The sequence below is a fragment of the Paramormyrops kingsleyae genome, chromosome 8 (assembly GCF_048594095.1).
Source record: "Paramormyrops kingsleyae isolate MSU_618 chromosome 8, PKINGS_0.4, whole genome shotgun sequence".
NCBI classification, from domain to species: Eukaryota; Metazoa; Chordata; class Actinopteri; order Osteoglossiformes; family Mormyridae; genus Paramormyrops; species Paramormyrops kingsleyae.
The window spans coordinates 19895608-19910932 of record NC_132804.1 but is presented as its reverse complement, the minus strand read 5'-3'; the positions used below and the strand labels follow the sequence as shown (position 1 = coordinate 19910932).

At 40.9% G+C, this 15325-nt stretch overlaps 1 protein-coding gene across 1 annotated transcript in view; it reads left to right on the top strand.

Annotated features, from left to right (window-relative positions):
- Positions 1–428: 428 nt before the first annotated feature.
- The window catches only part of LOC111856420 (V-set and transmembrane domain-containing protein 2-like protein), a 35863-nt gene continuing 20966 nt past the window's right edge, over positions 429–15325 (top strand). The window contains exon 1 of the mRNA XM_023836359.2: positions 429–1466. Within this exon, the coding sequence (XP_023692127.1) occupies positions 1349–1466 (118 nt within the window). The 5' untranslated portion in view covers positions 429–1348. The remainder of the gene's footprint in view (positions 1467–15325) is intronic.

Here is a 15325-nt window from a genome sequence, read left to right as displayed (position 1 = left end):
GGAATTTCAAAGTCCTTCATATTCCCTTGATCACTTCTGCCCTACGCATTTTTACAATTCATCTCCTGGTCAAAATCACGATACCGTACAGCGCATTGATCATTGCACATTAGGCCCGTTTGATTGCATCCGTCATCTACTCGCCCACAGAGCTGATCCAAAACCCACTGCCAACGCTGCATCATGGGCGCAGAACCGGGCACATCCAGGAGCTCGGTGGCTCATAGCTCATTCATAACAGATCCTAATGGGGTGAGAAGACAGGACATATCAAGGGAACTGGCGCCATCATTCCTTCAAAAATTAATTTATAAAATATACTACCCTAAGGGTCTTGCAGTTGGAAATTGGCACTTGTGGCTGCGAGGAGTCACTCACCATGTCATCTTTTAAAAACCAGCCACCGTATATGAGACTAGTCATGCAATACGGCATCTCTGCTTGACAACCCAACGCCTGCGCTCTTTCCCTGTTTATATTCGTGCTCATAGTCGGGAAGATTCATGATCGATTGATTGGTGTTTCATTTTTTCCTTGGGAACATTTTCTTTTTGTTTCATCCCTCTTTCACAGAAATTTTTTCAGCATTCCTGCTGTCTTTGTCAGGGATACCTAAATCTAACAACGGTTGCTGTCTTCACCAACCTCCGACGTATTTATATGTATCCAATAATAGCCTACATCCAGAGAAACAGTTCAAACCAGAATCATAATGTGAATATATTTTAATATCTTACGAGCGTTGGGAACGTGTAGCACCACTGATCATTTACTTGTTTAGTTATTTATTGTCTAATCTGCAGGACGATATCCAACCGCAGTCATTGAAAATGCACGCATCGATCGCTTAAAAATAAACTACATATTAAATGGGCTGTGCGTTTATCATTTCGTGGCAAGAAAATAATGTATTTCTGATAAGGTTTTGGATTACGGGCTTGATTTGCACCACTCTTCTGCCTATATGCGCTGCCAATTCCGCAGGGATTTAACTGCTCCCAACACCTTGTAGTAAAACTTTAATGAAATAATCTGCGCCTCAGATCCCTCCGCCTACTTGATATTTTACAATGGAAGCCTGAGCACCCCTCTCCCCGGCTTCAAAGCGGATCTTCCTACGCAGCTTTTGGAGGCAGGCAGAATAGACCGAACTGAAAGGGGAAGAAGAAATAATTTTCTACAACGTGTGGCTTGAGGCTCGCAGCTCCCAAAAGGCGCTTTTCTTTTCTGTCCTGGAGTGATTTCGTTTTAAAGGAGAATAAGCTTGCTGGACCTGGCTGGATTCTTTCCCCCAATACCTCCCCTAATGTAAGACAGGCAAAGTATCCTACAAGCATAAACAAAAACGATGGGAGCCTTTGGAGTAATAATACACATTTTGCATTACATAGGACTCTACGTTCAACTCAGTTTCTCTTCTAGACAAGGTGGGCATGTTGAAGTAGAGAACCGCATCTCTGGAAATGGTAAGTAAAACGACAGCCGTCCACTTGGTTTTAAATAAAACAAAATTCAAAGTGAGCCAGTGATACATCGGTGGACCGCGGATGCTGAGCGTGTGAAAATAAATAGACATAAGGCGGTACTGCTTTTGATCGATTTGACGAGGATATTTAATGTTGTCCCTGGAATTTTCCAAGACAGATGTACCGTGATATTTTAGAACTACTTTTAATTTGTAAGATTATTTGACGCGCTCCTTGGATATTTTTAAGTATTTAATTATACATGATAATGTTAACGCATCAGTTATAATATTGCAATCGGTTTTGCCATGCGCATCAATTTCAGTAGATTGCTGATAAAAATGGATTGTTTCGGTTTTACCCAAGGCGTTTTGTGCCAGTGGATTTGCTGACGTTTCAGCGCTGCATTTATATAACATTTTATCTGGATGAGACTTAAACTATATTTTAATATTCACTACTGTGTTTTCACATATATACTATCGTTGTTAATGCGTCAGCGAGGAATTAAATGTGAACATTTCTGCAATGTAAAGTTTGTCTACGACTGCTTTGGAAATACACAACCGTAAATATGTGGGATGCAGAAATAAGCAAGGGGGAGTTTTATACCATATTAAATCGGTCAAAAAAATCCGACGGACTTTGAACTTTGGTTGCATAGAGATTTGGGTTACTGTGACCAATCTGAAATATACAGCATTTTCGCCTTATCCAAATGTTCCAGGCTGACCTTAAAAGGCACCCAGTATTTCATAGCCGTGTCCTCTGAAATTCCTCACAACGTCTTATTCCGGACATCAAACGGCTGGAATAAAAATGCAGCCTTTGGCCAAGGAAGAGTGGTGCACGATGGCTACCCTAATACAGTCATTTTACAGGTTGTGACATGAGTGTGATCAGTCCTTCAGTGGCCAGCGGCGCGAGGGTGTTACAGTGTCACTGCCTTTGTGCGCCTTCGTGATAGCGGAGGTTTGCAAATCAAGGCAGCAACTGCGCGACAGACGCTCATGAGATCAAATCTGCGATGCGTGTTTTCTTATGGATAAACTTACTTTGTTACAAATCGAGTGTAGTTGCTTATCAAATAAATTCAGTTTTCAATTAAAGGAATGCTTTACATGTACTTTACTGTGGGGAAAATTATATTTAAGTTTTAATATGGGCATCAATGTTCTACATAGTCACGTAAATCTTACTGTTACAGTAACCTATAATAATATAAGTGTTTCTGCCTTCATGAGTACTGGCTGAGAGAAAGGCATTTTCGGCAGCCATGCCGAAAAGCATGTAACAGTTACCTGTAGCAGGGGCGCTATGTGGGATGGGGGGGGCGTTAGGATGATTCCAAGGGTCCCTAAAAATTTGGAACATAATTGGATTGGTTTCAGTTCTGGGCCCAGTATGACGTGTTTTCATTGCACCCAGAATCTCTAGTTGTGCCCCTGATCTGAGGCACTATAGGTGAAAGTAGGGGGGAATTAATTAGCCCTCAAATGAAACCATCGTTTTGTAAGACTCCCTATGTTCAGGATGGTTTGAGTCATGATATGTCTTTTTCCTGTTGTTTTAAGAGCACATCTCCATTACTGGAACTACGATCAAATAGCTTGTCAGTCACATTTCTGCTGTGGATTTTACATGAGCGTATGCATCTTGCTATATTTTCTGATGCCCTTTTCCCTTTCTCTGCACACTGAAGACTGCAGGCACTACAGACCAGCTAACACTGATTATGAGAATCTGATATCTGTGGGTCTGGAGCCGGTCACAGGAGGTACAGGGTTATGAGGCAGGAAAGCACCTTGGATTAGAGGCCAGTCCATCACAGGGCAGATTATATAAATAATCATTATAAACAATCATATAAATAAGCCCGACTCTTGATGTTAGTCTAACGGTACTATTTTGGCATCCAGATTATTTTTCATATTATAAATAAATTGCTTATTATAATTAAAAGATGGTACTATGGTATAAATTTGTTCTCAGTTGCATACTGAATTGTTATTGATTTTTAGGATTATTAGACGTGCTCTCCGGATATTTTTAAGGACTGGATGTTTTAAAAGGTAATTTACATCATTTTCTTATGTTCAAGTCTACAGTTTTTTCACCTAAGAATTTATCTTTTTTCAATTATTGCATGTAGCAGCCATACAAAGAGATGGAACGAGTGTGTATGTATGTGAAGGCTGTGGCACTGCGGTGCTCCAATCCGTTTGGAAGCTCAGCTGTCCAATTATATATTATAACACCATAAATTATGAAGAGGAGCAAATCCTCACCAGCTCAACATTTGTCATAAATGTCACAGATCAGCATATTCATCATTTAAAAAACATGGAAAACATGTGGAAGAATTTCTATGGGGAAGAGGAACTGAGATCTTGCAGTTAAGAAAACATTTGTTGTGAAAACAAACCTTGAAATTGTTTCGCACACAGCTCTTTCAGTCCAAGTATGTATCAGCTGTACATGTGTTTACTTCATTGATGAAAAATGAATAAAATCAATCAACATCCACAGTTTGAACATCTATGTCTGTCTATGCTGGAAAATCAGTCAAGAATTTCCCAACCTGATTTACTGGTGTATGTCCTGTTTATGTGACAGATTCCTGGCAAAAAACAATTTTTACATACCAGTCAGTTTTACTTGAACTTTCCTGACCTTTTTTAATGAATTTCCAGTCGAGGAGGCTCCGTCCTTTCAGCCAAGCAGGGAAGCATTTCCTCAGAGCGAGCGCAACATTAATTTAGAGTCGGCGGGCTCTAGTTGGAGACCGCGGGGTGTGTAAAAATGTGCCAAGCGCCAGCGTGCTGCGTTGTGGCCCTTGGATCACACCCTGCGGCGGCATTCCGGTCTGCCCCCATCGTGCTTTTCAGATCCAACATCTACTCATTTACATCCCCTAGTGTGAGTTGTCTGCTGAAATCTTGCATCTGCACCCATTCCCCCCCCCACCCCCAGAACAGCCTATAATCTTGCAGTTCTGCTCCAGTGCAGTGGTCCGGAACCGTGCAGGCACCCAGGCAGGTAGGTCAGGCTCCAGTTCTCGGCCTCTGACTGGTAACGTTGTAGGTTACCATCCTGACCTGTCAGCATCTTGTAACATCTGGCACACAAGGACCTCCTGGCCTGAAAGCAGCAGCTCCATCACTCCTGAGATTTCAGCGCTGGAGTTGTACCCAAGAACTATACTGTCTCATGTCTTGTTTCATATACACAGATTTTGTATAGCTATGAAGCTTTTTTTTTTTTCGCATTACAATTTCTACATAAAAGTGTCTCTTGCGACACTGGGACAGCAGAAGGGCCCCGCGCTGTCTGATAATACAGGCATCCGCCTCCGCAGCCGGCACTGCACCTATCCCATTACCCGCGCACCACGCTGCGGGCGAGCCGGCAAGCTCACAGTTCCAGCACTTGCTCTGACTCAGTGGTGGGTCATGACGGTGCCCTGGCGCCTGTGTTGTGTTTCCAGGGGTGGTGGGCTGCGACTGTGAGCTGGTGGGGGGCGGTGCTGAGGCAGTGGTTTTAGGTAAAGGACAACAGGAAATAGTTGAAGGGGAATAATGGTGTCCACAGTTTGTTTATGTATATATATATATATATACACACACACACACACACACACACATACACACACGCGTAAAGTATTGTAATTATATCTTTGCGGGGACTCTCCATTCATTTCTACAGGAAGAAAATCTAATCCCAATATGACAACCTTAACCCCTGCCCAGCCCTAACCTTAAGCATAAGTAACCAAACTAAATACAAGACTTTTGCCATTTTTAGTTTTTTGATTGCATTCATAAATCTTTGTGGGGACCTGAAAAATGGTTCCCAAAATGTCAGAATAACAGGTTTTTATCACATTGCGGGTGTCATTTGATCCCCACATTGTAATATAAATATAACCCACACATGCATATACAATATGTATATACTGTATACACACACATACACACGTATATTAAATGTTTTGTTTGATCATAAATACTGGTTTAAAAAATGTAAAGGAGAAAAATATTATAATTGTATAAAATCAAATTCCACACAGTTAACGTCGACATCCATTCAATTGTTTAGTGTTTAGTTTACTTTAAAAGGTTATTGAAATCCGACATTTGCCAATAAAGAGATAAAGAACAGTAGGAAAAAAACTGATGAATAGTTCAATTGAAAAATTAATAATTTGAAAAAGCGTGTGATGGGTTTTATAGTGGCTTCTAATCATGCCGTCCGTGGTGTTTATAAAATAATAATGTGAATGCTTCTTAAGTGTCACAGAACAGATATTGCTGTTTTGACGGATTTATTTTGACTTCAGATGTCAATATGCCTCCAAGCACATGTATAATAATGTATAGGCTGTGCTGCCTGAGATTTAGTCTTCTGTGAGGGATTTTTCAAAGGCTTCCCCAGCTGGTCTGTTTTGAAAGGGGCCTGACAGCGAAGGACTGTGTACTTACTGTGAGTCATTATGGAGCCGTTACCAAATCATCCTGTGATGACATGAAAAGCAGAGGAGTGTTGGAGCTCAGGCAGCTGACTGTCACTGCCGGGGTTTTCGCCAGTCTTTTTGGGGGCATTATCATAGAAAAAGCGCTTGAGAGGACCACTGGACTCGTCTTGTGGGTTTGAAGGGATTTGGCGTTAGGCTTAGCTTATCTCTCCTAAGCACATTACAGCCACAGGTGACACGACTGCTTCCTGAGTATCCGTGGGAGCTTGTGTGTGAGGCGTTGTCACACAGGGATGTCTCAGCCGCATTAACTTAAAGACAGTAGAGCAGTGCTGCCTATGTACCTTGTGTATTCTTTTAGCGTAGCTAAAATTCTGCTTTTAAGCAGCTTGAATCTGGATCTATCTATCTATCTATCTATCTATGGATCGAACCATCCATCCGTCTGACTATCCCACCATCCATCCAAATGGTTTGCACCTTGGAATATTTCTGGTTAACTCCACATCTCATTTGCATAGTTACTCAGTTGGTATGTTGAAAGACTCAGCTCCTACACACAGCAAACAGCTCTGAAACCCGCAAATTACTTGTAAATTGAAATTTGGTTGCCGAACAGAGAGGATTTCCTACCAAGGCTCTGCTGGCATTCCTTTTTTAATTAGTCGTGGGCAGCATTTTCTTTTAGCAATGTCTATAAAATGTGTAAAATAAGATTATTTGGGTCTAAGTAGTTTAAACATCTAGTCACCAGCTTTCTAAAATAACCTAGAAACTGCATTCTGTGCAAAAAGTGACAAGTTTTGACATGACTTGGAAAACGATACTCCACTGTATTTGTGGTGAGCTCACAAACAGCAGAGCACAGATTTTTCTTGGCTTGAATTTTTCCTTCTTATTTTTCTTTGTATTTTCCACTTAATGTTTAATGGTTGCTCAGTTTTGCAAAAACAGGTCAGTAACAACAATGTGAGGCACTGAAGTTTGCAAAAGGGGGCTGCATTTTGAAATATGCTTTGTTAAGCTTGTAGTGCCATAAAGTTTCAGCTAACCCTCCCCCACCCCGACTCTACATGGATCCACAGCCTGGTAGCCTAGTCGGGTAAGATGCTGTTGGAGAGAATTGAAACTGTGTGTTTCCAGGTGCAGAGGCCTCAGTTCTTGGTGTAGCTCCTGTTTGAAATTCAGTGTTAACTAACACCAATCCTGTTAAATGAAACGTAGGAGATGTGGGGAGATGTAAAGCATTGTGTGTGTCGAATTATTGAATTCACTCTTTCACTCTGCATTAGCTGTACCACAGAGTACCCATATTACAGGGTGGCATTTGTTTAATTAATTTTCTAGCCTCCTTCAATAAGACATGAAGCCCCCCCCCCCCACCCTCCCCAATGGCGATCAGCAGCTAGCCCTTTGAGAATCTCCAGCCTCCTCCTTTTTTCATCACATTTACATTTCTGATGGCACCTCAGTGATGACATGAAAATAGTGCAACATTCCTGTTCCGCATTTCACAGCTAGGCGTGTAGGTGTGCTTCCGAAATGAGCATCGTTTATCAACCTGCATTCACCGCTAACGATCTGTTTCGCAATTAAATGCTCGCATTCCAGTAACAGTTTGATTAGAGTTGGGTAGATAAAAGTCATTTTCAGCAGACAATGACACATTGGACTATGGATGGCCTTTCCTCACTCAAGGAAGCTTCTGCCTCATTAGAAACGGCATTATCTGTGCTAAAATGGAGAATGTGTGAAATAGCCTTTAGGTAGAAGTGTGTTTGATTGCCTGTAGACGTTAAATGGGAATTCAACTCAAAATTATATTGCTTATCATTTTTTTCCATAACTGGATGACTTGATGCACGTCCAAAGGCAATTACATTACACAGAACAGAGAGCTGCCCTGCCTATTGAGGAAAATGTTATTTTGTTACACAATTTGTATTTTTTATGTAATGGTAGCCCGTGAAGAGTAGACTTCATGTGCTCAGCGAATCAAGCAAATTGTATTACAACGTCAATACCTGCCGTATGTATTATAGATTTTTGTTGGTCGGTGGAATTGTTAAAACAGCTGTTCCACATTGTGGCATTTACTTTAAAAGAGAAGGCTTTCATGCGGTGTCTGATTGTCAGCCTTGGCACAAATCGGTGTGTTAAATGACATTTCTTGGGTTCCGACTTTCCCAAATCCCACGCCCAAACCCTGCCTAGGAGAGACCAGTGTGACGAGGCTTGAAAAAGGCAGATACTCACAACATGTAGGTGTTGAAACTGAGATCCTCTGGTGACATACAGCTGTGGCCTGATGAACCAGAATTCAGTCAAGTACTGGGACACAGATGGGAATAATGGTTGCCTGTTGGCTGAGTCTGTTATGTAGTTAGTATTAAAAAATGATAACATTAAGGAGATGAATGTAGCACAGATCACAATAATTACGGAACCTGGTAAGTTCACGATTGAGTAGTTGTGTGCCACAAATTTTCCTGTGTGGAATAAATATTTTATGAATTTAGCTGTGGTTAATATTGGTTCATAACTTCATTTGGTTCATCCCTTACTTGATCCCTTTTGAGATACAGTTGGCCTTATATATATTTTATATTGTCCCCTTTTCGTCAGGCTCAGTTCCAGATTTGATGGAGAAAGAACAGATCGACCAATCAGAAAAAAAGTTGCCTTGCTCACTTCTCCCTACCCACTCCATGGCTATTCTATTAAACATCTGTCACATACTTCTTGGATCTTAAATGAAATGTCCTGTCAATTGTAAGTTGGGCATATTTCTTCTGCAATACCCAATACACACAAGGTCTTGTTTAATAGTTAACTAGAAAGTATTTTTTTCTATTCCATAAACACCTCTGAAAACCAAACAAAAAATAGCTAAAAATGTGACAATATAATTTGAGCTAAATGTTTACTAATATAGTGGTATGGAAGCAGCCCAGCCTGAAATTGTTCAATGGGCTTTTAAAATCAGCCTTCGTTTTCCAATGCCTACTGCTATTTCTACTGAAATATTAATGTTGTTAGGCTGGTGTATTAACAACCTGGTGACTGTTTTTAATGACCAGCAACCATTTCTTGCATCATGAAAAGTTGCCTAGGGAGAATTAATGGACGATCACACCACCTGCCACCACATGAACCTTAATTACAACCAGCCACTGAAAATAACATCATAGCTGAAAACTTTAGATTCACTTTAGATGCCCAGCTTAGCTTTCTAATGCTGCTCCGCCAGCTGGGATAAATGTTGAACCTCTATTGCACACATAATACTCACGTTTGTTTTTTTTTGTTTTTTTTTTTAAGATGACTGCCACTATTTTTGAAAATGGAAACTGGATTGTGGTGAAATGCATTCTGGGAATGCTGCAAATTATGATTCTAGATCTTTCCACCCACACCACTGGGTTGCTCCTTTGGGCGGTCCAGGGAAACCTCAAAAGTGGTCAGGATATACACACTCATTATTTATGTGGAAATAATTATTCAAGTACTGTGCTAAATGACAACCGGGCTTTGTTTGTGTACAAATGATAATTGCCTATTTGGGAAATAAGCAGTTATTTGGAATGAAAATGCTCCTTTTGATGGGGGGTTGACAACTGCTTATGAGAAGCATTTTTTTTTCTTTAATAATTATTGGTTTAGTCTAGAGTGTGATGGGTTATTGCCTCCGTGTGAGATCCATACATTTCTCCTCAATTGTCACTGCTACGCGCAGACCCTTCCCTGGGCATTTCGCAATGATTTTCAGTTTTGCTTGTGCAGCTGTGGCAGTAGTGTGGTGTGAGTGATAAGTGTTGACAGGAGAAATGAGGCTTCAAAGGCCACCGTGAGGGGGATTATGATGCTGCGCCAGTCACCCACCTGTCAGGTTCAGTGGTTTTCATTGGGTTAAAGCACATAATCCCACCTGCCAGGAGTCTGCCGGAGACATTTCTCTGATCTCCGGGCTTCTCACTGCTCTCCTATTTATCTTCGGTCAGTTTATTCCCACTCAGCCAGGACAATTGCTTTCTAGCCGCGGGAACATGGACTGAAAGAGAGAGAGAGAGATGGGGTTACGCACACAGGCTCCAGAGTCTGAAGTCTCGCCCTTGATTTTTTTTTTTAACCTACCTACGCTCCTCGGGAGAGAGATTTCAACTGCAAGTCCTCTTTGGAGCATTCAATCGACGGAAAACACCGCGATTATTAAGGCGCGAGGCCTGCGGTGTGCGTGACTTTAGATTTTAGCTACAGCTATCGTCTGTGGCGCCCGCGTGCTATTTGCAGGCCCGTTTGATTTCCGATCAGGGTTCCCAAGTCCAGGTCCCCGCTGCAGAGACACACATTTTAATGATGCTGCTCCAATGCTAATTTTGTTGCCACGGCGCTGTCTGACTTGTGCTCCCCCCGGAGCCATCGTGCGATTGAAGACGGCGAGAGGCTCTGAGCGGCTAAATTTATTCATCTCATTTGAAGATGGACTTGTAGGGAGGATGAATCTCTCGAGGAAAGGGGGTGCTTATTTATTTCTGGGTTATTTGGTGATTTTTTTTTTTCTCTTTATTTCTTCACATTTTAATGAGGCTTTCTGTTGTGTATAGCCAGCAGAGCCCTGCTTTCCAGATTTTGAGAACACTAGCCGGATGCAGTTAATACCATTTATAGCAGCATGGTCAAGGGAATGTGGCCATTATAATTTTGGAAATGAGTTTCAAGATGTTTTTTGCAAGCAAGCTCTTTTTTTAGCAGCTGAAATGGGGCACAATGAGATCTTGATGCCCAGTGATGGTCTGGTTACTCTGCACTCAGTCAGTGGTTGCTTACACTCACTTGTCATTAGTTTTTTTATTGGTTGCCATTAGGTTAAACCAGGGAATGCCTAACTGACAGAACATAACAATCCCACCTAATGTGGCTGTCAGTGTTTCATTTTACTCATCACTAACTAAAATGATCACTGTCATGCTACATTTTTTCTGTTGGCTATTATTTTTCTAATAGTATAACATCAATATTTATAACCATTGAGCTTCTGTAATGTCTTTCACTACCCTCTTCATTCATTTTAGTCTAGATGTTTTATCACAATATTCAGTATTGTTCTACATTAAGGTGATTGAGCATTGGATACAAAGATGGTCAAGGTTTTCCTTTGAATATTCATGAGCAATGCATATATGAATTTCATGAGTATATGCTAAATTTACTCCCGTGGAGACTTGTTGTAGCACAAATATTCAATGGCAGCATAAAAAGACAAACCAGATACTGTGTGGTCGTGTATCTTTTTATTGTTTATGAATAATTTTTTTCATGCCAAATGTTTGCTGTTTAATGCAGTTATCACTGAAGTCGGTGGAATATTAGAGTATCCTCATTCCACTCAGGGGAAATTTTGCGAGATTTGTTTGTTATTTGTCTGTTATTTGTCCTAGGCCGAAACAAGATAATTTGTTACTTTTCCGGTGGAAACCACATTTGAAAATCTCAGTTGGATCTTAACAATAGATCACTGCAGGGTCTTGGATATGCCTTCCTTATCCCATGACATTTTAATGTGGGATTACTGTAGAATTTCCGCTTCTTCTCCATCCGGACCTGAAAAATACAATGTAAAATGAGCATGTCACCCTGATTTGCCCTGCTGTGACAGTTATTATTGTGATGTACTGCCAAATCTGCAAAAGAATCCTTTTTAGGAGGTTAACGTCTTACAATACAAACTTAACACAAAGATTAAAACATATAGATTATTTTAATGTAGGTGTTTCTCTTCAGAAATGAAATGTAACTTTAAGCAATAAAGTTTCTTTATTTATTTTATATTTTTATTGTATATATTTTCTGTACTAAACATCTATACTTTAAAACCAGATTATCTGGAGGTAACCCACACAAACGCAGGAACAATATGCAAATTCTGCATCAGACTGATGGGTGACGTCATCTCCTTGCTTTAAAATAGACGCAACGCAATGTTTACTTGCTATAAATGGAGCTACTGCATAACAGTACTGATTGTTACCATTAGACATTAAAGTGAGGGAGATTGTTTTCTATATATATACGGAATTCGGGGCATACATCATTAGCGACAGCAGAGTGGTGTTAATGGTTTGTACGGGTCAGGGATCACTGGGCTTAGTGGTGGGTCCAGCACTTCCGCATTCCCATCAGTGGTGGTTTAATGATCACGCATTGCCAGTATACCAGTAATGATGTTTTCAAAGCTGACCCATACACTATGGGCAATAACTGTGAATTGACTCCTGGGAACAGGACAGAAATGGTATGTGAGGGTCTGGGGTCATTATGACCCCATACTTTCACATGAGCGATAATCAGCCCCCCTGACGTCGTTCGCCGTGACTCGGTTACACACGTTCCACTTTCAGACTTGGGCACCAACCTGGTCCCGACATCCAATTATTTTCTGCAGTGAAGAACAGCGCCACGCTGTTTCACATTATGCTGCGTTGGATGTGTTTATTTCTGCCCGGGTTCATAGTTTTCGTTTTGGCGGCCAGTTAAAGTAGAACCATGCTGCTGCAGCGCTAATTGGGCCCTGGGGCCTGATAGCAGGGAAAAGCTTCTCCGAAAGCTACTGGCGACTATCGACATGTTAGATTTCATAAGGTTAGCTCAGAATAGCCGGCGGGCCTACCATGCGTGAAAGCATTTAGCAACTCCACAATCGATGACTAGGTGAAAGCTGAGAGGGTGAGAGAGGAGCCCCTTCAAAGGGATTGTTTTTTCATTGGATTCTTGTAGTTAATTGAGCCACAGGGTGAGTTCTTGGGAAAAGTGGAGTTATTCCTTGTACTCTTTGTGCCTGAGTGTCTTGGAAACAATGCCATGCGGAAAGATTACTTAATAGATAACTCAGGTTGCGTGGACAACAGCACAAAAAACTCTCTTTTTACGTTGCGTTTTTCTATATTGCAGCACATTTAAAAATTCTATCCATTGTTTTGTTTAGTTGGGGTGAGAATTCATCAATCTTTAATGTATAAAGCAATTAATTTTATTCAATCAATCTCAATCAGTCAGCCTTTATTTATATAGCACTGTTTTGACCACAGGGTTTACAAAGACAAAGAAACAAATTGAAATAAGCATTGAATCGAATACCAAAATGAGAAAGTGACTGTGTATAATTTTTTTTGTAATTTCATTTGCAAATATAGAAATTATATATATATATTTTTACAGACCTTCTAGGTGGGGATGTGATTAAGTTTTGATTCAATCATAGTGAAATCATTTTTTCTTTGAGGTGTATTATACTTTCCTGGAATGTAATTGTTCTTTGTTACATTTCAATATACCTCCTTGAAGAATTGGCTTCTTCCCAATAGCATTGGATGCTACGGTGGTTTGCAGGCAATAATAATCCCCAAGTTCCACTCATGCTGTACTATTTAATTTTTAAACGTGGCCGTCATGACAGTTATTTGTCAGTAAAAGATGCAGTGTTATTGTTTGTATGTAATCCTGTTATATAGAGAACAATTTAAGTTATCTTTGTTCAGTATTATTTTTCCAAAAGTTGAGAGAAAATCTAGCTGTGGCATCTGTCTGGTGCGTGGCTCAGCGGGTCAAGCCTGGGATTAGAAGGTCGATGACTGGGATCCTGTCTGCCCAAGAATACTCACATGTCCATGGGGCCCTTGAACAAGCCCCTTAACCCCCTAAAATGCTCCAGGGGCATCTGAAAAATGGCCTGCCACCATTGCTCTGACCCCAGAAATCACTCTAAACTCTGTGTGTGTGTGTGTGTGTGTGTGATTGTATGTTTGTGTGTCTCAATGGACAGCAGAATGGGATATGCAAAAAGAAGCATTATAATGTACCTGCACTTCTGCAACTTTTCTGGTGCAGCCCGTAATCTCGGCACTGGAAGAGGAGACTTTCCTCTTCTTCCTGTATATTTATTAGTTGGTTTTCCATCTCCAGGTGCATGAGCACACAATCAGCACAATGAATCCGTGCCGCTCTGTGCCATGAGTGGGTGAGCGGCAGATAACGTGAAAATGAAGAAAGGGCAAACCCGAGCAAAACAGAAAGAGCCGGAGTGTGAAAGCAGCCAGGAGTTATCTCTGTAGGAGGAGAAACAGAGCTATAGCCAGGAAACCTTACAAATAGAGGATAATTCACACTTCCACAAGAAAAAAAAGTAGCTCTTGTAGCTGAACAAGTAGAGCATCACACAGAGGTCATGGGTTCAAATCCCCGGGAGCACCCATAAATTGCAGCCCTTATCCGTAATCTAAGTCGCTTTGGATAAAAGTGGTGGGTATATCTAATAAAGATGCACCCATATTTCCAGAAATGTGAGAAAGGATGTGTTTAAGCTCAGACTTCTGCAATTCTGTAACAATGTTGTAGGTTTATTGGTATCATACAAAAGTCTATTGACAAGCAATATTTAACTTCTGCACAGATATTTTCTTTTTATGAAGTGTCATAATGTTTTTCATTCAGTTCTTGCCATATTACTATTAATCGCAATTGTACGAAGTACGAAGCACAAGTGTCTGGCATTGTATGTTATTGTAAGGGGCACATACTGATTACAGCACATTGCCACACCCACTACACAACAGAGCACCTCAGGGATGAGAACCTGAACACAGCTGTGCAATACCTCAGCACCACACTAGCCCAAATAGAGCAGTGTGAGTTCTTTCCAGTGGCTGGAATGCCAATCCTGCCACCAACCCCCCTTGCAAGTTGAAAGACCTTCTTATAGGGCTGGATTCATATCACACCCAGGACAAAGCAATTACAGGTTAAGGGCTTTGCTCACATGCCCAACAGAGTACAATCAGTCCAGAAATTGGCAGGATTTGAACCAGCAACCTTCCGAGTGCTGGCACAGAGCCCTAGCCTCAGAGCCACCACTCTGCCAACATTGTGATATTGGAACACTCGGCCAATATTGTAAAGGTGTTACTAATGAGCCTGCTTGTCGAAACTTTTAACTTAAAACTACTGATTGTTTCTAGTGTGATATATATTTTTGTAAACAAAAGAATAAAGTAATGATTTTGTAATAAAACCAATAAATTTACAAATTTTTACAGAATTAAGCAAGTGTCCCAAGACTCTCTGTGAGCACTGTAATTGGTAAGAAAACAAAAGTACTTTCTTGTAGTTAAAACAAGGTTGATTACAATCTCAGGAATGACCTAAAACCCAGTGACCCTTAAGAGATCGTTAAGAACATCAGTGGTAATGCATTGTGCGCTTAAAGCTTTTAGCTGATTTATGGTGAGTTGTGGGAGCTGGGAACCAGCCACACGCCTGTTTGTAGGGTGAGATGATTTGCAGACATGAGGTTGTAGAACTGGCAGGTCGTCAGACATCCTTTAATTGTCTA